Source organism: Chiloscyllium plagiosum, chromosome 50, assembly GCF_004010195.1.
Source record: "Chiloscyllium plagiosum isolate BGI_BamShark_2017 chromosome 50, ASM401019v2, whole genome shotgun sequence".
In the NCBI taxonomy this organism is placed as follows: Eukaryota; Metazoa; Chordata; class Chondrichthyes; order Orectolobiformes; family Hemiscylliidae; genus Chiloscyllium; species Chiloscyllium plagiosum.
In genome coordinates, this window is record NC_057759.1 from 6,982,248 (window position 1) to 7,003,773 (window position 21,526).

Genomic DNA, 21,526 nt, shown 5'->3' on the forward strand with positions numbered 1-21,526 from the left:
TTGGAGGTTGGGACAATTGCAGCATTAAAGACTTTTGATCAGCACATGGACCGGAAGGGTTTAGAGGCACATGGACAAAATGCAGGCAAATGGGATTAGGTAATTTTAGGAAACTTGGTAGGCATGGACGGGTTGGGCTGAAGGGTCAGTTACCATACTCTGTGCTTGCATGATTCCATAATTCAGGTGGCATTGAGACAGAATTTCAAATTTGCGAAGTAAGAGAAAGATAAAATTTTACCCTCTCCTCTGTCTTTAGTCAGAAAATGCTCACATTCTTTGCCCCGGACACTATTGTGCCTTTTACTCTGTGAAAATAACAGTTGAATGACGATCCCGATTGTGTGTTACATTCCAGAACGCTTTGCCAAGCCCGTGCTGATGGTGGAACCGGCAGCTGAAGTATTCGAGGGGCTCCATCTCACACTGACTTGCACTGTCCAGGCGGCACGGCCCTCCATCCGGCTTCACTACCTATTTTACAGAGGCAGTGACGTCCTGGAGGCTCCGCCTGATCATGGTAACGTGTACACCATCAACGCAGCGGCTACAGACGTTTCCGGAAATTACAGCTGTGAAGCAATCGAGATGTTTTTCAGTCTAAGGAAGAGGAGCGAAGGCATTCACATTTCCGTTAAACGTAACTATTTGTCGCTATCGCAGATTCTGCAGTGCAAATTAAAGACTCTTCAACCCATTCAGTCAGAAACCGCCACCTCACTATTGTCCAATCCCATGTCCCCAGTACATGGCCCCGGAGCCTTGGCATTGCGAGTGCACACCTAAATACTCTCCAATGTTATGAGCGTTTCTGGCTCTCCCATACTTACAGGAAGTGAGCTGCAGATCCCCTGAGTGAAAATGTTTTTCATCTTATTCCCTCTAAACTTCCAGCCCCTTAGCCTCAACCATTGTCCAACCCCTCTGTTTATTGATCTCATCAAGGGGAAATATTTATTACTGTCAACCCTGTTTATGCCCCCTCATTATTTTATATATCTTAATCATGACTCCCACAGTCGTCTCAATCTACTCTACTCAAAGGTAAACAAACCCAGTCTTATACAATCCCTTTCCATCATTGAAACTCTCCTGCCTCTAAGGCAACATCCTGAAAAATCTCCCTCTGTCCCTCTCCCAGTGTTATCCCATCTCTCTTACAATGTGAAGTCCAGAACCGGGTACAATTCTCTCTCTGCAGTTGTAAATATTTATTCTAAATGTGATCGCGATTGTCACCAAATCTGATCTTGAGCTAACGCAATGCTAACTGCCTTGATTGGATTTGAAAGATTGTTAGAAGTCTCCCATACTGACCCATTCTCTGGATTTACTTGATCTCTTTCTGCTCACTGAGTTTTCCCAAGTCCAGGCACTCTGCAGAAACAAACACAAACATGTTCTTCTGCTTTCCAGAGACGTTCACCATCCCTAAGTTGACCGTGCATCCTGAGGGACAAGTGTTTGATGGCCAATGGGTTAAACTGGTTTGCTCAGTTGAAGCAAATATGTTCCAAGCTTCCTTGCAGTACAGCTTTTACAGAAATGGGGTCCCTCTCCAGTCTCCATCCGACCACAGCGATTACATCTCTGAGTCACCTCGTCCAGCAGACTCGGGTACTTACCATTGTGAAGTCACGGACGGGAAGGTGTGGAAATGCAGTAATCAGCTCCATTTGTCCATCAGACGTGAGTACCATTTATGATTGTTCGTTTCTTAGCAGTTAAAGGTTCATAACAGAGACAAATTCTCATCATTCTCCACATCTCACAGCCATACATTGGTGAGCTAGAGACAAACAGCACAAAGTAATGGATGGGCCATTTAGGACTGAAATGAGGAGCAATGTCTTCACCCAGAGACTGGGGAGCCTGTGGGAATAGCTGGCCCAGAAAATTATGGAAACAAATAAATGGCAACAGGCCATTTGGTTCTTCCGGCGTTTAGTGCCCATTGACAAGAATTGTGGCTGATTATCCAACTCAGTCTCCTGTCCCCTTCCTCTCTTCCTTTAGGCCCTGAAAACTCTATCCAACTCGTTCTTGAACAACATTTAATATATCAGCTCCGACCAATTTCTGTGGCAGAGAATTCCACCGGCTCAACACTAATAATACATTAGCCTTAAAGGTGTGCACAGAAATGGTATATGGAGTTTAATCCTCACTAGTGAAAAGTGTAAAAATAGGTAAGTCCCCTGGACCGGATGGGATTTATCACAGGATTCTCTTGGAAGCCAGGGAGGAGATTGCCAAACCTTTGGCTTTGATCTTTATACCGTGATTGCCTACACAAATAGTACAGAAGACTGGAGGATAGGAGATGTTGCTCCCTTTTTCAAGAAGGGAATTAGGGACCACCCTAATTATAGGTGCATGAGCCTTACTTCAGTGGTGGGTAAAGTGTTGGAAATGTTTGTAAGAGATAGGGTTTAAAATCATCTGGAGATGAACAAGTCAACACGATTTTATTAAAGGTAGGTCGTGCCTCACGAACCTTTTTGAGTTCTTTGAGAATGTGACCAAATAGGTGGATGAGGGTAAAGTGGTTGATGTTGTGTATTTGGATTTCAGTAGGCGTTTTATAAGGTTCCCCATCCGAGGCTATTGCATAACATGCAACCATGGAATTGAGAGTGATTTAGCAGTTTGGATCGGAAATTGGCTAGCTGCAAGAAGACAGAGGGTGGTGGTTGACGGGAAATATTCATCCTGGAGTTCGGTTACTGTCGCGCACCACAGTGATCTGTTTTGGGGCCACTGCTGTTTGTCATCTGTACACATGACCTGGATGAGGACACAGAAGGATGAGTTAATAAATTTGCGCATGATGCTAAGGTTTGTAGAGTTGTGGATATTGACGAAGGGTGTTGTCGTTTACAGAGAGACAAACATGAGCTGCAGAGCTGGGCTGAGAGGTGGCAAGTGGAGTTAATGCAGAAAAGTGTGAGGTGATTCGTTTTTGAAGCAGTAACATGCATTTAGAGTACTGGGCTTACAGTATGATTCTTGTTAGTGCAGGTGAGCACAGAGACCTCGGTATTCGTGTCCATAGATCCATGGAAGTTGCCACACAGGTTGGTAGGGTCGTTAAGAAGACACATGGTGTGTTAGATTTTATTGGTAGAGGGATTGAGTTTCGGAACCAAGAGGTCATGCTGCAACTGTACAAATCTCTGGTGCGTCCATATTTGGAGTATTGCATGCAGTTCTAATCATCACATTCTCGGAAGGATGTGGAAACTTTGAAAAGGTTTCAGAGACGAATTACTAGGTTCTTGGAGGGAAGGTGTTATGAGGAAAGACGGAGTGACCTGAGGTTGTGTTTGTCAGAGAGAAGAAGGTTGAGAGGCAACTTAATTGCGACATATAAGATAATGAGAGGGTTAGATAGATTAGACAGTGAGAACCTTTTTCCCTGGATGGCGATGGCTCACACGAGGGGACATAGATTTAAATTGAGGTGTGCTAGATATGGGGCAAATGTTTGAGGTAGTTTCGTTACTCAGAGACTAGTAAGTGGAATGCACTGCCTGCAACAATAGTAGACTAGCCAACTTTAAGGGTAATTAAATGGTCATTGGATAGGCATTTGGGCGAGAATGTAATAGTGTAGGTTAGATGGGCTTCAGACTGATTCCACAGGTTGGTGTAACATTGAGGGCCAAAGGGCCTGTACTGCGCCGTAACGTGCTATGAAATTTGTTCGAGTGTAAGGTGATGCATTTTTGAGAAGTGAAATGTAACAGGACAGTATACAGTAAATGGCAGGATCCTTGGCAGCATTGATATACAGAGGGATCTTGGGGTGCAAGTCCATTGATCCCTGAAACTGGCAGCACAAATAGATAAGGTGGTTAAGAAGGCAGATGGCAGGTTTGCCGTCATCAGTCGGACAATGAATATAATTTTGGCAAGTCATACCGCAGCTGAATAAGACTTTAGTTCCAACACATTTGGAGGATTGTTCCCTACACTATCGGAAAGATGTGGAGATTTTCGAGAGGGTGCAAAACAGGTTTACCTGAATGTTGCCTCGACTGGAGTATGTGAACTATGAGGAGATGTTGGACAAAAATGGGAGGTTTTCACGAGAACATTGCAGAGGATGAGGGGACCCAACTGGCATATGTCAAATTATGAGAAGAAAGTTTGCTTGCTGAGCTGGAAGGTTTGTTTTCAGATGTTTCATCACCATTCTAACTATCATCATCAGTGTGCCTCTAGTTAAGCACTGGTGTTATGTCCACTTTCTATTTATGTGTTTAGTTTTCTTTGGGTGGGTAAACTTAGAACATAGAACATTACAGCACAGTACAGGCCCTTCGGCCATTGATGTTGCACCAATTTGTGGAACCAATCTGAAGCCCATCAAACCTACACTTTTCCATTTTCATACATGTGTTTAGCCTATGACCAATTAAATGTCCTTAAAGTTGCCGAGTCTACTACCGTTGTAGACAGGCCGTTCCATGTCTCTACTACTCTGAGTAAAGAAACTAACTCTGACATCTGTTCTATACCTATCGCCCCTCAATTTAAAGTTATGCCGCTCGTGCTGGCTATCACCATCCGAGGAAAAGGGATCTCACTGTCCAGCCTTTCACTTTAATGAAAACAGTCTCACATCTCTCAACATTTCTACATAAAACCTCCTCTCCATACCAGGCAACACCCTAATAAATCTCCTCTGAACTCTTTTAAAAGCTTCCACGTTCTTCCCATATTGCGAAGATCAGAACTGTGCGCAATTCTCAAAGTGTGTCCACCCCAGAGTTTTGTACAGCTGCAGCATGACCTCATGGCTCTGAAACTCGGTCCCTCTACAAACGCACCATATGCCTTCTTAACAACGTTATCAACCAGTGTGACAACTTTCATGAATCAATGTACATGGGCACTGAGACCTTCCTACCCATCTACACTTCCAAGAATCTTGCCATTAGCCCAGGACTCTTCACTCATGTTACTCCTTCCAATGTAAATCATCTTCCACTTTACCCCATTAAACTCCATTTGCCACCTCTCAGCCAGCTCTGCAGTGTATCTGTGTCCCTCTGTAACCCAAAACTTCCTTCTTCATTGTCCACAAATCTACCGACCTTACTAACCCATTCTTCTACGCTCTCATCCAGGTCATTTACAAAAATGACAAAACTCATTGACCTCAAAACAGATCCTTGCGGTACACCACAAGTAATTGAACTCCAGGATGAACATTTCCCACCAACCATCACCCTCTGTCTTCTTTCAGCTAGACAATTTCTGATCCAAACCGTGTAATCACCCTCAATCCCATGCCTCCGTATTTTGTGCAATAGCCTACATAGGTGATGTAATTTATTCCTCTTTGCCTCAAAGGATGGTAGCTGAGGTCCCGATCGATGTGTTTATTGAAAGACATCCAGCTGAAATGCCAAGGTTTTAGGAATTCTCGTGCGTGTCTCGGTTTGGCATGTTCGTGGATGGATGTTTATCCCAGTCAAAGTGGCTTTCTTCTTCGTCAGTGTGTAAGGATAATTAGTGAGAGTGGGCCATGTCTTTTTGTGGCTAACTGATGTTCGTGTATCCTGGTGGCTAGTTTACTGCCTGTTTGTCTGAAATAGTGTTTGTTACAGTCATTCGAAGTTGAGAACTCTTAACAGTAAACATATTGATTTGGACCCCACCTACCATCTTCTGAGAAAAAGTACCGGAAATGACATCACATTCCCAAATATACCTTGTAGCTCACTGATGATGTTACTTATTATAGTGACAAAACATCTGAAAACAAACGTGCAGCTCAACGAGCAAACTTACACCCAGAATCTCAACCTGAGCTACAAATCTTTTCAAAAATGACTAAAATTATGAGAAGCATGAATAGGCTGAAGAGTCAGTCTTTCGCCAAGGTTGGAGATGTCAAATACTAGGATATGGGCCACAGCTTTTAGTTGACAGGAGGAAAGGTTACCTCAGAGTACAAAAAACACTTAGTCAGATTGGCCAATGGACTGAGGAGTGGTAGATGGAGTTTCATTTAGATAAATATGAGGTGGTGCATTTTAGAAACACAAATCAGAGCAGGACATATACACTGAGTGGTAAGGTCTTGAACAAAGAGACCTTTTACTGCAGGTTCATAGCTTCTTGAAAGTGGGGTCTCAGGTTGATAGGATAATGAAAAAGGCGTTTGTTATACTTTCCTTTATTGGTCGGAGTAATGAGTATACGAGTTGAAGTTCATATTGCGGTTGTACAGGACGTTAGGAGGACTTTTGCCCAAAATGTCTATTTCCTACTCCTCGGATGCTGCCTGACCTGCTGTGCTTTTCCAGCATCACTCTAATCTAGACTCTGATTTCCAGCATCTTTTTTCACAAGACATTAGTTCGTTTACTTTTGGAATATGTCTAATTATGGCCTCCCTTTTATAGGAAGGATGCTGTGAAACTTGTCAGGGTATGGAAAAAATTTGCAAGGATATTGCCGGGGTTGGAGGGTTTGAGCGAGAAGGAGGGGCTGAATAGGCTGGGGATATTTTCTCTAGAGCAAGAGAGGCTGAGCGATGACTCTATACTGGTTATAAAATCATCAAGGACATGAATAGAGTAAATATACAATGGCTGTCCATAACTAGAGCACATAGGTTTAGGATGAGAGGAGAAAAACAGGGGCAACTGTTTCACACAAAGGGTGGTACATCTCTGAAATGAGCAGCCAGAGGAAATGGTGGAGGCTGTTAAGATTGCAACAATAGAAAGGTATCTGGTTGCATATATGAATAGGTAGGGTTTAGCGGGATATGGGCCATGGACTGGCAAATGGGACTAAATTAATTTAGGATATCTCGTCGGCATGTCGAGTTGGACTGAAGGCTCTGTCTCTGTATGTGCATATCTATGACTCTATGAATCTACTCAGAATGATGCCTGGCACACACTAACAAAGCAGGTGATAGAAACAAAGACGAGAACAATGTTTAAGTGCATTTAGACAGACACTTGAATACGTAGGGAACGAAGCGATACAGACCACATGCAGCCAGATAGAATTCATATAGAATTGCATCACAGTCGTGCGCAAACATGGTGTACTGGTGGGCCTGTCCCTGTGCTGTACTGTTCTATGTCCTATGAATTCAGAGAATCGGCTCATGTTTTGGGCTCATATCACACCATACCAGATGATTGAATCTGAATTCAGTTATAAAGGGTCCCACAACCCTTAACTACTCTCTGTGCATTTAGAGATGAGATAGAAATGCTGGACTGCCCAATGACACTCACATCCAAAGAACGAACAGGAACAAAAAGGATATGCATTTTTATGTGGCTTTGATAATTTTCATAGTTGAGTCTGCAATTGACTGCGCTAAACACAAGGACCTAACATTTGTCTATGTTTGCAGGAATTCCAGTGTCAAAACCAGAACTAATAATACAACCCGGAAAGAAGCTCGTCGAAGGAAACATAGGATCCTTAATCTGTTCAGTTTCCAAGGGATCTCTGCCGATTTACTACCATTTCTACAAGGGCTCAAGCATGGAACTGTACTGGGAGCTTTCCAACAGCACTGAACTTGTTTACAACATAGGATCTATCAGCAGAAGGGACGAAGGGCTTTACCATTGTTCAGTGGAAAATGGGGTGACAGGACATCAGCACAGTGAAGACATAGAGATCACAGTAATAAGTGAGTTCACACGGACTCTCTTCCAAAGAGTAACTGAACCATTAAGTCAGGGGCTACTGCTGCTCGGATCAGCTCAAAGTTGGTGCTTTGTCCTTGAAGACAACAGTTTTGACTAAAGCAGAACAAAGAGGGGGGTGGTGGTGTGGGGACAGAGAGAGAGGACTGCAGATGCTACAGATCATTGTCAAAACGTGTGTTTCTGGAAAAGCACAGCCTCTCAAGTAGCATCGGAGGAGCAGCAGAATCGACGTTTCGGGCATATGTTCTTCATCAGGAATGATATGAAATGTTTATGCTCGAAACGTTGACTCTCCTGCTCCTCATATACTGTCTGACTGGCTGTACTTTTCCAGAACCACACTTTTTGATACTGAAGTGGCACAGCCTGAGATATGAGAATCATAGAGTCCTCCAGCACAGAAACAGACCGTTATGTTCCAGCTGGTCAATGCCAAACAAAATGTCCATCCATGTGTTTGGTCCATTTCCCTGCACTTGGCCCATACCCTTCCTAGCCTTTCCTATCTATGTATTGTGGGCGGCACGGTGGCACAGTGGTTAGCACTGCTGCCTCACAGCCCGTGTCTGCGTGGGTTTCCTCCGGGTCCTCCGGTTTCCTCCCACAATCCAAAAGATGTGCAGGTCAGGTGAATTGGCCATGCTAAATTGCCCATAGTGTTAGGTAAGGGGTAAATGTAGGGGTAGGGGTATGGGTGGGTTGCGCTTCGGCGGGGCGGTGTGGACTTGTTGGGCCAAAAGGCCTGTTTCCACACTGTAAGTAATCTAAATCTAAGTAAGTAATTTATCTAAACACCTTTAAAATATTATTAATGTACCCACCTACCTCAACCACTTACACTGGCAGCTCATTCCATATGCATACCACCCCATGTATAAAAGTTACCCCTCAGGTTCCCTTTTATTCTTTCCCGTCGAAACTTCAACTGATGCTCTCTCCTCCTCGATTCCCCAACCCTGGGAAAAAAAAGACTGAGTGCATTCATCCTCTCATGATCATACTGACTTCTATAAGATGTCACGCTCCATCTCCTATGCTTGAAAGGGAAAAAAAAACCTTAGCTTGTCCAACCTCTTCCTTTAACTCAGACTGTTTAGTCCTGGCATCATCCTTGTAAATTTCTTCGGCATTCTTTCCAGTTTAATAACATCTCTCCGAGAAAATTAATTTTTGAACACATCACATCGCTTAACTCTCTTTTAAATTCATTGCGTCAAACTGGTTCCTACTGATCTTCTGAATCAATTGGTGAACTCCATGCATTTTGATCCCCGTGTGTTTTCTCCCCAGTACCTGTCACAGATGCTGAGTTGATTTCCTCCACCAACGGGACTGAGGTACACTCCGGGGAATGGCTTGTTCTCTGGTGTCGGGTCAGGGAAGGCACTGAGCCCCAGTTCATTTGGTACCGTGACAACGTGCCGCTAAGAAACGACAGTGGAAGCTACCATGTGACTGCCAATGGTGGGGAGCTGGCTATTCATTCATTTCAAAGAGACGATGTTGGGAGGTATCACTGTGCAGCAATCAACAAAGGAAGCAACAACACCATTTTTAATGTGACCAGCGACTATATAGAATTCACGCTGCGAGGTAAAAGTGACAGTCGGATCGAGCATATACAGAGCACAGAGAAAGCCATTCGGCCCATCCAGTCTGTGCTTGTCAAAAACAGCTAACCATCTCAATAGGGGAAGTAATGGCCTGGGTGATATTATCGTGAGTTATTGATCCAGAGACCTCACTCCTGTCCCTGGAATCCCAATTAAAATCATGCCCATTCCAGATGGTGGAACTTGGGCACAATAAAAATCTGGGATGGTAAGTTTTTTTGGGGGGATGGTGCAGAGGAGATTCATCAGGATATTTCCTGGGATGGAATATTTCAGCGATGAAGAGAGTTTGGATAACCTCGGGCTGTCTTGTTGGAGCGGGAAACGCTGAGGGGGGACCTGATAGAGGTTGTAAGGATAAGAGGACAAGGAGGGAGTAGGAGCTGCTCACTTCCTCCAAGGTTCAGCAACAAAGGGGGCATCATTTTAAACTGGTAGGCAGGAGACGTAGAGAGGGATTTAAGGATTGTTTCATCCAGAGGCTTGGAAAGCATTATTTGAGGTGGAAGTTGAAGGAAGAACCTTACAACCTTTAAAAAGTACTTTGATGAGCAGGTGAAGTGTCATAACATTGAAGGCTGTGGGGAGTTCGTGTGGGAAAGTGGGATTGGTATAGATAGCTCAATGGGCAGAATTCTCCCGCACTGTGCGACCCTGGATAACTCCATAGTGGTATGGATTTAAGTATGTGTGGGGATTGGTCTGTCTGATGGTAACTGTGTATCTCGCACAAGGGTGATGTGGTAAAACTTCCTGGTAAATTTGTTAATGTGAGCCAAATATTCTTGTCGGGTTCCAGCTCGGAGCTACTCCATGGAAATCACGGCGTTGCTCCTCTCAGTTCTACTGTTCGCCGGCCTGATCGTGTTGGCGTGCTTCGTTCATAGGAGAAGGCACACAGGTCTGTAACCTCCAACGGGGAACTCTGTTTAAGAATTCAGTTTTTGATTTAAGACAGAGACGAGACATTTCTTACCTAAAAGCGCTGTGTGTGTTTGGTGAGAGAGTAGTGTATGGTGGCTCATTGAACATATTCAAGGCTGAGGAGCAGATTTTTCATCGAAGAGGGACAGACAGTGAGATCAGTCATAAATTTACTGGATTGGGGAGCACAGCTAATGGAGCAAACAGTCTAATCCTGACAAGCCTATTATTAACTTCCAGTGATCTGCAGATATATTCTTAATATCAAGCACTTGCCTATCCTTTGTATTATCTGAATATTTATTACGTCATCTGTCAGCTGAACAGGGGGAGCTGGGGGCAAGAAAGCGATGGGTCGGGAATTAGAGTAGGCTGTGTTCCTGACAGTAGGGAAGCAGAATACTCACAAAGTTAGCCCATTGCATGGGGTAGCGGTGACCATCCTTGCTCCCCCACTCTGTGTCAGAGCACCTCAGAGATGAGGAGAGACATAAGACGATGAGAATTGGGAACATGATGAGGTCATTCAGCCCCTCAGGATGGTACTCTGTTATTTAATACAATACATCTGGATCAACTTCATTTTCCTACCACATTCTCTTTAAACTATGACTCGTTAAAAAAGTCAATCTCAACAGCAAAGAGAGTTACGTCAGAATATAACAGGATCTGGACCAGATGAGCCAATGGGCTGAGAAGTGGCAGATGGAGTTTAATTCAGATAAATGCGAGGTGCTGCATTTTGGGAAAGCAAATCTTAGCAGGACTTATACACTTAATGGTAAGTTCCTCGGTGAACAAAGAGACCTTGGAGTGCAGGTTCATAGCTCCTTGAAAGTGGAGTCGCAGGTAGATAGGATAGTGAAGAAGGCGTTTGGTTTGCTTTCCTTTATTGGTCAGAGAATTGAGTACAGGAGTTGGGAGGTCATGTTGCAGCTGTACAGGACATCAGTTAGGTCTCGGTTGGAATATTGTGTGCAATTCTGGTCTCCTTCCTGTCTGAAAGATGTTGTGAATCTTGAAAGGGTTCAGAAAAGATTTACAAGGATGTTGCCAGGATTGGAGGGTTTCAGCTAGAGGGAGAGGCTGAACAGGCTGGGTCTGTTTTCCCTGGAGCGTCGGAGGCTGAGGGGTGACCTTATAGAGGTTTACAAAATTATGAGAGGCATGGATAGGATAAATAGCCAAAGTCTTTTCCCTGGGATGGGGGAGTCCAGAACTAGAGGTTATTGGTTTAGGGTGAGAGGGTAAAGATATAAAAGATACATAAGGGGCAACCTTTTTACGTAGAGAGTGGTACGTGTATGGAATGAAGTGCCAGAGGAAGTGGTGGAGGCTGGTACAATTGAAACATTTAAGAGGCATTTGGATGGGTATATGAGTAGGAAGGGTTTGGAGGGATATTGGCTGGGTTCTGGCATGTGGGATTGATTGGATTGGGATATCTGGTCGGCATGGACAGGTTGAATCGAAGGGTCTGTTACCATGCTGTACATCTCTATGACTCTAATAGATTTATTCAAATCCACCAGGTAAGCTGATCTAACCCTAACCACGACTGAACCCTAACAGTAACCCGAATCCTAAGATCAAACCTAACCCAGCCTTAGCCATTACCCTAACATTAACCATAAACCTGAACTCAAACCCATCCTGAATACAAACTCAAAACCTAAACTGAAACTTAACTCAAACCCAACACTCTCCCTTACTCTAACTTTGATCCTAACTCAACAACTAACACTGATCCTAACCCTAACTGTAGACCTAGCTCTATCCCTAATCCTAACTCTGATTCCAACCCTAAACATAAACTTAATGCTAACATTAACTCTAATCTGAAACCTAAGTCTTAACATAACTCTAACCATGGCCCTCACTCAAACACTAACGCTAACCCGAGCTCTCACCCTCATCATAATGCTAGCCCTCAGAATAACTAAACCTCACCCTAACACTATTGTACCTGTTTAATATGCATTAAGTGGTTTTGACAATTATCTTCTATCGATGTGTTTATTCCCTGTTTATGACTGAGATAATGTCTTGGCAGCTCCTGTCTGTAACAGTGCAAAGCTACTCTCCAATATGCTGAGCATACTTTCTCTCTTTCCCTGCAGGAAAACCCTCAACTCTGTCACAGCCCAGGAGGTAAGTGACTGAAACTACAGTTTTTATATTTGCCATTGTTTTCCCGTATTCCTCTTAATCAGGGAGAGACCACCGAAGTGAAGAGGTCATAGAAGGAGCTTAGATATGACTGCATCCTTTTAACATAAACCAGTAAACCATACGTTAGGAATGTCCCATGTGTCTTTTATACAATCCATAGGGAGGTGGACCAATCCTTATTGTCCATCGTTGATTGCTACAGAGGACAGTTATAGTTAATCAGTGGTTCGAGTCTCATGTGGGCCTCGACCGGGCAAAGACAACATATTTCCTTCCCCAAAGGACATTACTGAAAACAAAATGAAGAACTGGGCAGCTCCTTGAGGGCGAGAATTCTACATGTTCGGATGGAAACCAGGGATGTAGGACCAGGGAATAACAGATCTCGCTGAGTTCAGTATTTTCTGTGATAGCTTTGCCGTCTTGTTGAAGTTGAAAATGGTCTTGAAAGCATTGTGTTCGGAATGACGATGTCCTTTCCCTTTCTTTTCTACTGGAACTAGATCCCAATCTTCTTGTGAAAGGACAGCAGTCAGCAATCTGGAGTATGCAGTAGTTGGAGAAGCACATAATGCTGGTGAGTGCCATTGAATCCGTGTGATTAATGAGCTCCACACAGTGATCGAGCACCGAAGCCTGGTAGAAATTCTCAATAAACATCCGAGCCAATTTGCTTGAGTAGGCCAATTTGCTTGGTGCTGCGGAGGCTGAGCGAGGATTCAGAAACTAGATAACAGGAGTAGACCATTCAGCCATGTTAGCCTGCCCCACCATCCGTTATGATCATGGCTGACCATCCAACTCAATCTCCAGTTCCCATACAAACTCGGCGAAGGTCACTTGGCCGTTTTAGCCTGCTCCGCCTGTTTGGTAGGATCAGGGCTGAACATGAAACTCAGTCCCTGGTTCCCCGCTTTCTCTGTCATACTCTTCAACCCCGTTAACCCCAAAAAATGCCAACTGCTTCTTGCTGGAGTTGGACAAAATGATGACTCTCTTGGAAAAGGTAAACAGGAAGAAACGTTTTCTCTCGACAGAGGGATCAATGGGGGCCATAGAAAGAATTTATAAAGTTCAGGACAGGAACAAATCCTTTGGCCCTCCAAGCCTGCACCGATCATCATGCCCTTACCAACCTTAAAAAAAGCCTCCCGTACTTATTTGGCTTGTATTCCACAATTCTCTCCCTGTTCACGTAACCACCCAGACACCTATTAAATGTCACCTAAGTGCCTGCTTCCATCACCACTTCTGGCGATGCTTTTCAGGCTCCTACCACTCACTGCGTGAAAAGCTTCCCTCGCATATCTCTCTTAGCCTTTTCCTATTTCTCACCTCGAGCCTGTGCCCCGTTGCAAATTGAAACATCAAACCTGGGACAAATCCTCTGACTATCTACTCTATCCAAGATTTGGAGATGCCGATGTTGGACTGGGGTGTACAAAGTTAAAAATCACACAACACCAGGTTATAGTCCAACAGGTTTAATTGGAAGCACACTAGCTTTCGGAGCGACGCTCCTTCATCAGGTGATTGTGAAGACGAGCATGCCACTTGCATTCTTTAACACCTTGGCCACCATATATTGAAGGAAGGAGCAGGATCTTCAGAGGGGGATCCGAGGAAAATAAAAATAGATAGTGATGGGAAATCTGGAACTCAGTGCCTGTAAGTGTGGGAGAGACAGAAGTACGTAGTGAAGAAGAATTTAAATATGAACTTGCCATGCCAAGGGTATGGGTCAAGTGCAGTGGAGATGGGATCAGCATACAGAGAGGTAGGTGTTTTTGACTGGCACAGATTTTTGGGCATTTCTTTCTGTGCTGTAGACATCTATCTTCAACCAATCTCTTTTAAAAATGGCTATGGCTGTCAATATTCTGTGACTGGACCTCCATTAAGGTGTTCGGCCTGACTAAGTAATGCTTATTTAATCTCAAGTAACACTCGAAACTCAGGGTGCAGTTCTCTGGTGTTGAGAAATCCAACAGACGTTGGTTACAACGAACGATTATGTGCATAGATCCGGTTCCTCACACACAAGAACGCCCTGAGCAAACAGTAATGAACAACATCACGTTTCCAGTATGGTAGTCTTTCAAGAGGTTTCAGCTAACTTATTGATCGCTAATGAAGTGTCTCATATGCATGTTTATCTCCACATCTATCAAAATAAGTTCATAGTACCATAATACATGAGTAGAATTAGGCCATTCAGCTTATTAACAGCTCCCCCTGGACCATGGCGGATATATTCCTCAACCTCATTCCTGCCTTCTCCCGATTAACCTTCATCCCCCTTACTAACCACGCTCCTATCGATCTCGGTCAAAAAGGTATTTGTCTATCCTTTTCTCTAATCATCTATCTATCCAATTCGTTTAATCTATGGATCATTTAGCCCATTATAGTGAAACTGTCGGATTCATGTGTGTTTTTGGTATGCACTTCATTTCTTTCTAGATAACAACATTGCTGAACTGGTTTATTCAGAGGTCACCATCAAGAAGAGAACAAAGCCCAGTAAATATCTCATTTTTTAAATACTACGATTGTGTGAGAGGGGATGTGAAGGTTGGGTGTAGCATCATTGAACCTCCAACAATAACACGATTCCAGTTGCTGAGCAAATGTCTCTGTGTGTGAGACCAGTTCAAAACATGGAAGTACCGCGGTACTTTGACAGACAGAGTGTGAGGGAGTGCAGCGTGTGCCAAACTAAAAAGAAATTGTCTGCATTTACGAAGAGTGGACAGTAAGCCAGCCAATTAGAAATGAGACTCCATCTGCTCTGTCCCTTTATTCTCCTGCAGGTAGGGTAAAGGCAAACAATTCGGAGATGCTTTATATGTTGTCAGTGACCCCTAACAATCACGCAGTGCAATTAGACAGATATAGCTGTGTGTGTTGGGTGGGTGAGTTATGATGGTAATTGCTTTATAATTCCGTTTTTTCACATGTATATATATTCTGTGTGTGTGAATGGCAGAGGGACATGCACTTTATTTAACTGAGGCAGACAGAGATCATTTTCATTTCAAATTAAGAACTGCAGATGCTGCAGATCTGAAACAAATTCGGACATTTCAGGAGAAACTCAACAGGTCTGGCTGCGTCTGCGGGGAGAAAGAGAGAGAAACTGAGCTGACTTTGCAGAATACAAAAGCAGAAGGTGCTGGGGAAATTCAGCAGATCTGGCACCATCTGTGGAGAGAGAGAAAGCAAGTCCTCTTTTTGTTATATAATACTTAAGGCTGATTTGCCAAATACTGCCACTCAACGATTTGAGATAACCGAGAAAATAGAAACATCGCAAATCATATTATTGCTCAGAAAGTTGAGCTTCCCATTACCATGCAGATTCTTGTCAACACGCATACGCGACATTTGAAACGAAATTTGCCTTATCTACAATGAAATCTGTCTCTCAGAACACATTCTAGTCACCGTTTCAGGGATGAGCAGTAAAAGTCATGTTCATCCAGAAGGTTATCCTGTTCTCTCGTTTTGGGAGGTGCGGGGAGGGGGGCGGAACTGGGAGCGGTTTAATTTGAGGGTAATTATGCATCATGAGAGGGGAGAGATTCAGAAGGAGAGCCCTTCAGGGTAATTTCAGCTGGTGTGGGAATTATGCCCATGTTGGCAAAGTTTGGTGTATAATGCATTGCAAAAACTAGCCATGCAGCCAGCTGAACCACACAGTATTAGCAGCATACAACAGTTAAAACCCAAATATATGTAACATGAATAGTTCACTCATGGCTCTTATGCCCAACAACTGGGCAAGTGATGCAAAGACTGATGACATTAAGACGGCCTGTCGAAGATCTTGCACTAACCAGCATTGTAAAAACTGATACACCGTCTTAATGATCAGACAACAAATTGCACGATTTAAAGGGAGCCAAATTGTCTGAGTGCGATATTCTAAAGTGTCTGCATTGATTGAGAGGGACATACTTCGGAAAATGTTGCACTGTATTTTTTTCACAAGCTGACAAAAGCACAGCTGCACTTTTTCAAGATGCAACTCCGTATTTAGTGTTGATCAACCCTCAATGGGTCCAGATACAATCGTTAATACCTGCAAAGAGTTCCTTCTCATCTTATTCTGTTTTATTTTCAGACAACAGTAGTGCATTCTCCTCCGATGTGAAGAAGGTATGTCACATTTTGGATCTAAATAGAATACAGGTATTGCCACAGAACGTTTGGGTAGATTTGCACCTTGCATCCACAGTGTAAAAGGTCAACTCTTGGTTATTATCAGACTAATTGAAGGATACGCCGTAGAACGTAGGGGCAGGTGTAGGGCATTCAGCCCTTCCAACTTACTCTCCCCATTCAATCGGATCACACAACTCAGTCTTCTGTTTCCCCAGTTTCTCCCTTTAACCCCTAAGAACTCTATCCAACTACTTCCTGAACAATATTCCATGTTTTGGCCCTGACTGCTTTCGGTGGCAGAGAATTTCACAGGTTCCCCCACTCTCTGTGTGAAGACATTATGCCCCAGCTCAGTACAACTCCGTCTCCTTTCGACTATGACCCCCCAGCTTCTTTACTCCCTCCTGTTCATCAAGAACATCCTTCCTGTTATTACCCTGTTCAGTCCTCTTGCAATTCTATTAGATTCCCCGTCATTCTTCTGAACTCCTGAGAATATAATCATAATTAATCCATTCTCTCTTCATCCGTCCGTCCTGCCAACCCAGGAATCACATTGGAAAATCTTCCCTGCAGTCCCTCCATAGCCGAAACGTCCTTCCTCAGATAAGGAGACCCCAAACTGCGTACACAGTACGGGAGGGTGTCGTCTCACCATGTGCAAATGCAGCAAGATATCCCTGCTCCTGTTCTCGAATCCTGTCACTAGGCAGGCCAACATTCCATTTACCATTTACTTTCAGTGAATGTATATGAGGGACACCCGTCTCATTACACCTTTCCCAATTCATCACCATTCGGATAATAATTCACCATCCTGATTTTGCTCTCAGTTGGATAATCTCACGATGATCCACAATAAACTGCATCTGCTGTGCATTGGCCTACTCACTCAAATTGTCCAAATCACATTGATTCATCTCTGCATCCTCTTTCACATCTCTCCATCCCTCAAAGCTTTGTGCCTGTCTTTAAAAACAACGGAGAATTACCAGTAACGGTTTCTCAATGGAATAGATCACTCTCTGTTTTGCATTCCACTTCCAATGCACTGGGACAAGTGAGTTTAAAACTAGGGCAATTAGGTTGGTGATGTTTCATTTCCCTTTCGTACATTATTAAAACATCACTGGTTAAGTAGCTGGCAGTCTGTTATCATTTGCACCGTTTGGTAGCAGCAATGTATACTATCTACAAGATGCACTGTAGAAAGTCACCAAAGATCCAGAGACAGCACCTTCCAAATCCACAGCTTCTTCCACCTAGAAGGACAAGGACAGCAGATGGGAACACCAACACTTGCGAGCTCCCCTCTGAGCCACTTACCATCCTTCAGAATACATCGGCCTTTCCTTCAGTGTTGCTGGTTCAAAATGGTGCAATTCCCTCCCTCAGTGAATTGTGAGTGGGCCTACAGCATGCGGGACTACAGTGGCTCAGGAAGGCAGCTCATAGTCATATTCTCAGAAGAGCACCTGGAGACAGGGCAACAAATGTTCGGCCCAGCCAGCGATGTTGCTGGCCTGTAAGTAAATGGTAACAAAATCAATATCCCCTCAACCTACTGTGCTCCAACGAACATAACAAACATTATCCAGTTTCTCGTCATTGCTGAAATGTTCCATCCGAGACAACATCCGAAGGAATCTCCTCTGTAATCCTCCAGTGCAATCTCATCTTTCTGAAAGTGTGCAGATTGAAACTGCTCACAATGGCCTAATCAAAACGCTGCCCCGCTCAAACATCACCTTTTTACTTCTATAATCCAAATGGTACACCACAGGAGCATGTGGGAATTTAACCCTGCCCTCTTGTGTCAGAGATAGGGACATTACCACTGTGCCACAGATTTCTAACTAGCAGACCCTGAACTGCCTGCTGGTGATTCCCATTTTCTCCTGATATTCCGTGCTACCTGTAGCCCAACTGACTTCTCCTTCCCCTTCTGCTTCCTGCTCTCACTCAATTCCAATTTCATTTTGATATCATTTAATTGCAGGATGCTCAGACTGACCTTGATGAGTATTGTATCACATACGCCACACTGAACCTCAGCGAGCCCTCGCAGGAAGAAGATGGAGCAGATGGAAACGTCTATGCAAATATTCCACCCAAGTAAGAAGCAAGAAGAAAAATTGCGAAGTAGAGGTGGGGTTCGTTCGACTCTATCAATCGTCTGGTGAAGAGGGATAATGCAACTCCTGTGTATAGCAAGCAAACGTGTCCACATTATGATGGAACTGTGTTTCACAAGGCATTCGGCTCCAATAATTTTCTTCCGTGGAAGTTATTTTCACGTCACTGTCTCTGTCAACCTACTCTGGGCCTTACAGATCGCTGGGTTTAACACTTGCCATTTAATTCGGCTGCTAGTGGTCTTTGTAAATGTAATGTGTGCCTCTCCTTCTCTCTCATGTCCATATCTGAGGATTGAACTTTTCAGTTGGCCCATGTTTAAGGGGAGGACTATATCATCTGTCCCCTCCTGTGAATGGACGACCAGGGATCTCTCCCATTTTGACTAACATTGAACAGGAATCGTCAGACGGATCTAACAGGCGGGAAACATTAAACTAGAAACCAGGCAGCTTCAATGGTTACTTTTCACAGTGAAAGTGTCCTAGGACGTGAGGCTTCAACTCGCAACTTCTGGCAGCGCAGACAGAACGGACACTGAGCTACAAGTCCCTGACGATCCAGAGAGAGGAGACACGGCTGACAGGAAGTCTCTACAAAAAAGGCTAGATCTCCCAAAGATCCGCCAACCTGCTGGAAGCGTCGGCCTGGATTTCTGAGTTTGCGAACACCATTGTGGGAATAGATGGGATGTCTGTCGCTGCAGATGTTTTGAAAACGCCATGATGATGGGGTTGGGCATATCACACACCTCCAGAGCATCAGACTTGAATTTTGAATGCAGAAGCAAAGGCCTGGTGATATTATGGGTGGATGGTTAATCCAGGGACCTCAGTAATATTCTGGGGACCTGGGTGCGAATCCCATCACATCAGATGTTAGAATTCGAATCCAATACAAGTCTGGAATTAAGAGGCTGATGGTGACCATGAATCGATTATCACTAAAGCCCATTTGTTTCACTGATGTCTTTTAAGGAAGGAAACTGCTATCCTTACCTGGTCAGGCCTACATGTGACTCCAGACCCACAGCAATATGGTTGACCTTTAACAGCACACTGGGCAATTAGCAATGGGCAATAAATATTAACCTATGCAGTGATGTCCCCCTCCCATGAGTAAAAGGAGTGTTGGCCTCTCAGTTCGGAAGTAGTTAAAATACCACGGCAACTCTTAAGGGCTCGAACTGTTGTAAATACAGGCTTTGTTGAAGATGTTAATATTTTAACACCGCCCACGTGCGGATCTGATAACTGCAGCCAAACAGGAATAGAGCAGTGCAGGTCTGATTACAAACTGATAAGCACCATCAGGAACAATGAGGGCCAAATCTTCTGGTCAATAGGTGCCATTTGTCTTTGAACGGAACATCAGGACGATGCCAATGAATTGTTAAAGATTAGAGCATTCACAGACTGTGACTGAATTATCGGTTTTTATACACCACAGCCCCTCATTCGGTCAAAGGATCTAGGGCATTGTTGGCAAGGACAGCATGAGTGTCTCTAATCGTAGAGTCACAGAGTCATACTGACAGGTAACAGATCCTACAGCCCAAGTAATCCGCTGACCAGGCTTCCTAAACTGTTGTTGACCCATATCCCTGTAAACATTTCCCATCATTGTATCTGTCCAAATGTCTCTTAAATGTTGTAACTGTACCCACGCATAACATTGTATGGCTGTTCGTTCCATACATGCACCACCAGGTCCCTTTTAAAACTTCCTCTATCATCTTTCACATATGCCCTCAGTTTTGGACTCTCCTTCCCTGAAGGTAAAGACCTTCGTTATTCATCTTACCATTGCACATCATCATTTTATAAACCTCTACAGGGTCCATCGCTCAACCTCTGATATTCCAGGTGAAAAAACGCTAGCCTATCCAAGCTCTCCTTATTACCCAAACCCTCCAGTCTTGATAATATCCTTGTACAGCTTTCCTGCATCCTTTCCAGTTTAATAGCAGCCTTCTTATAGAAGGGTGACCAGAATTGCATGCAGTACTCCAAATGTGGTGTTATCAGTTCCTTGTACAGTTGTATCATGACACCCCACCACTTGTCCTCAGTGCTCTTTTACCAATCCATTGCTATTTGCATAATAATCCACTTCCTGTTTTTCCTCCCAGACTGGATAACCTAATGTCGACCCACATTAAACTGCATCTGACAGGCATTGACCCACTCACTCAAGTTATCCAAATCACAATGAAGCATCTCTGCATCCGCTTTCACAGCTTCCCTCGCTACAAGCTTTGTGTTGAGATGGAAAACGAAATAAAAACACGATGGGCATGGTATTAATTCAGCAGTGGGAATTCTATTCATGGATGGTGCACATTGGGAAGGGTCTAATCTATTGCTGAGTTGCTGTAAATGTAATTCCTTGGTGGGCTTTGCTTTTGCAACAATAATTCTATATTTGATAATGAGCAAAGTTCCAGTGCATAGCACATTAGTAGTTAATAAAAATTAATTAGAGATAAGCTGGCGGAATGCTATTGATCTGATGTGAGATGGTTATTAGAGAATGAAAATCGAAATAACTGTTTATGCACTAAATCAGAAAAACCAGCCACAATTGCTAGAAATTCTCAGCAGGTCTGGCAGCATTTGTGCAGAGAAATCAAAGTTAATGTTTCAGGTCATTTCACCTTTCTTCAGAACTGTGTGGATAAGGGGGATAGAATGGGGAGTTTTTTTGGGGGAGAGGAAATGAGGGAGAGGGCTAGATTGCGGATGGCAGGAGAAAAAGTGGAGGATGGAGTGGAGCAGGGGAATATTGGAAGGGAATAGAGAGAGGGCCAGGAGAAGC

At 43.9% G+C, this 21,526-nt stretch overlaps 1 protein-coding gene across 7 annotated transcripts in view; it reads left to right on the forward strand.

Moving 5' to 3' along the window:
• Positions 1-21,230, forward strand: part of LOC122544517 (high affinity immunoglobulin gamma Fc receptor I-like) — a 44,846-nt gene extending 23,616 nt beyond the window's left edge. For 4 of the 7 annotated variants that reach the window (XM_043683797.1, XM_043683795.1, XM_043683796.1 and 1 more), the window contains 10 exons: positions 359-640; positions 1,417-1,689; positions 7,394-7,678; positions 8,988-9,290; positions 10,110-10,211; positions 12,355-12,385; positions 12,910-12,983; positions 14,870-14,929; positions 16,533-16,567; positions 18,573-21,230. In XM_043683797.1, the coding sequence (XP_043539732.1) occupies positions 359-640; positions 1,417-1,689; positions 7,394-7,678; positions 8,988-9,290; positions 10,110-10,211; positions 12,355-12,385; positions 12,910-12,983; positions 14,870-14,929; positions 16,533-16,567; positions 18,573-18,692 (1,565 nt within the window). In that variant the 3' untranslated portion in view covers positions 18,693-21,230. The remainder of the gene's footprint in view (positions 1-358; positions 641-1,416; positions 1,690-7,393; positions 7,679-8,987; positions 9,291-10,109; positions 10,212-12,354; positions 12,386-12,909; positions 12,984-14,869; positions 14,930-16,532; positions 16,568-18,572) is intronic. The other 3 variants (XM_043683794.1, XM_043683799.1, XM_043683800.1) reach the window with 3 other exon arrangements.
• The last annotated feature ends 296 nt before the right edge of the window (positions 21,231-21,526 follow it).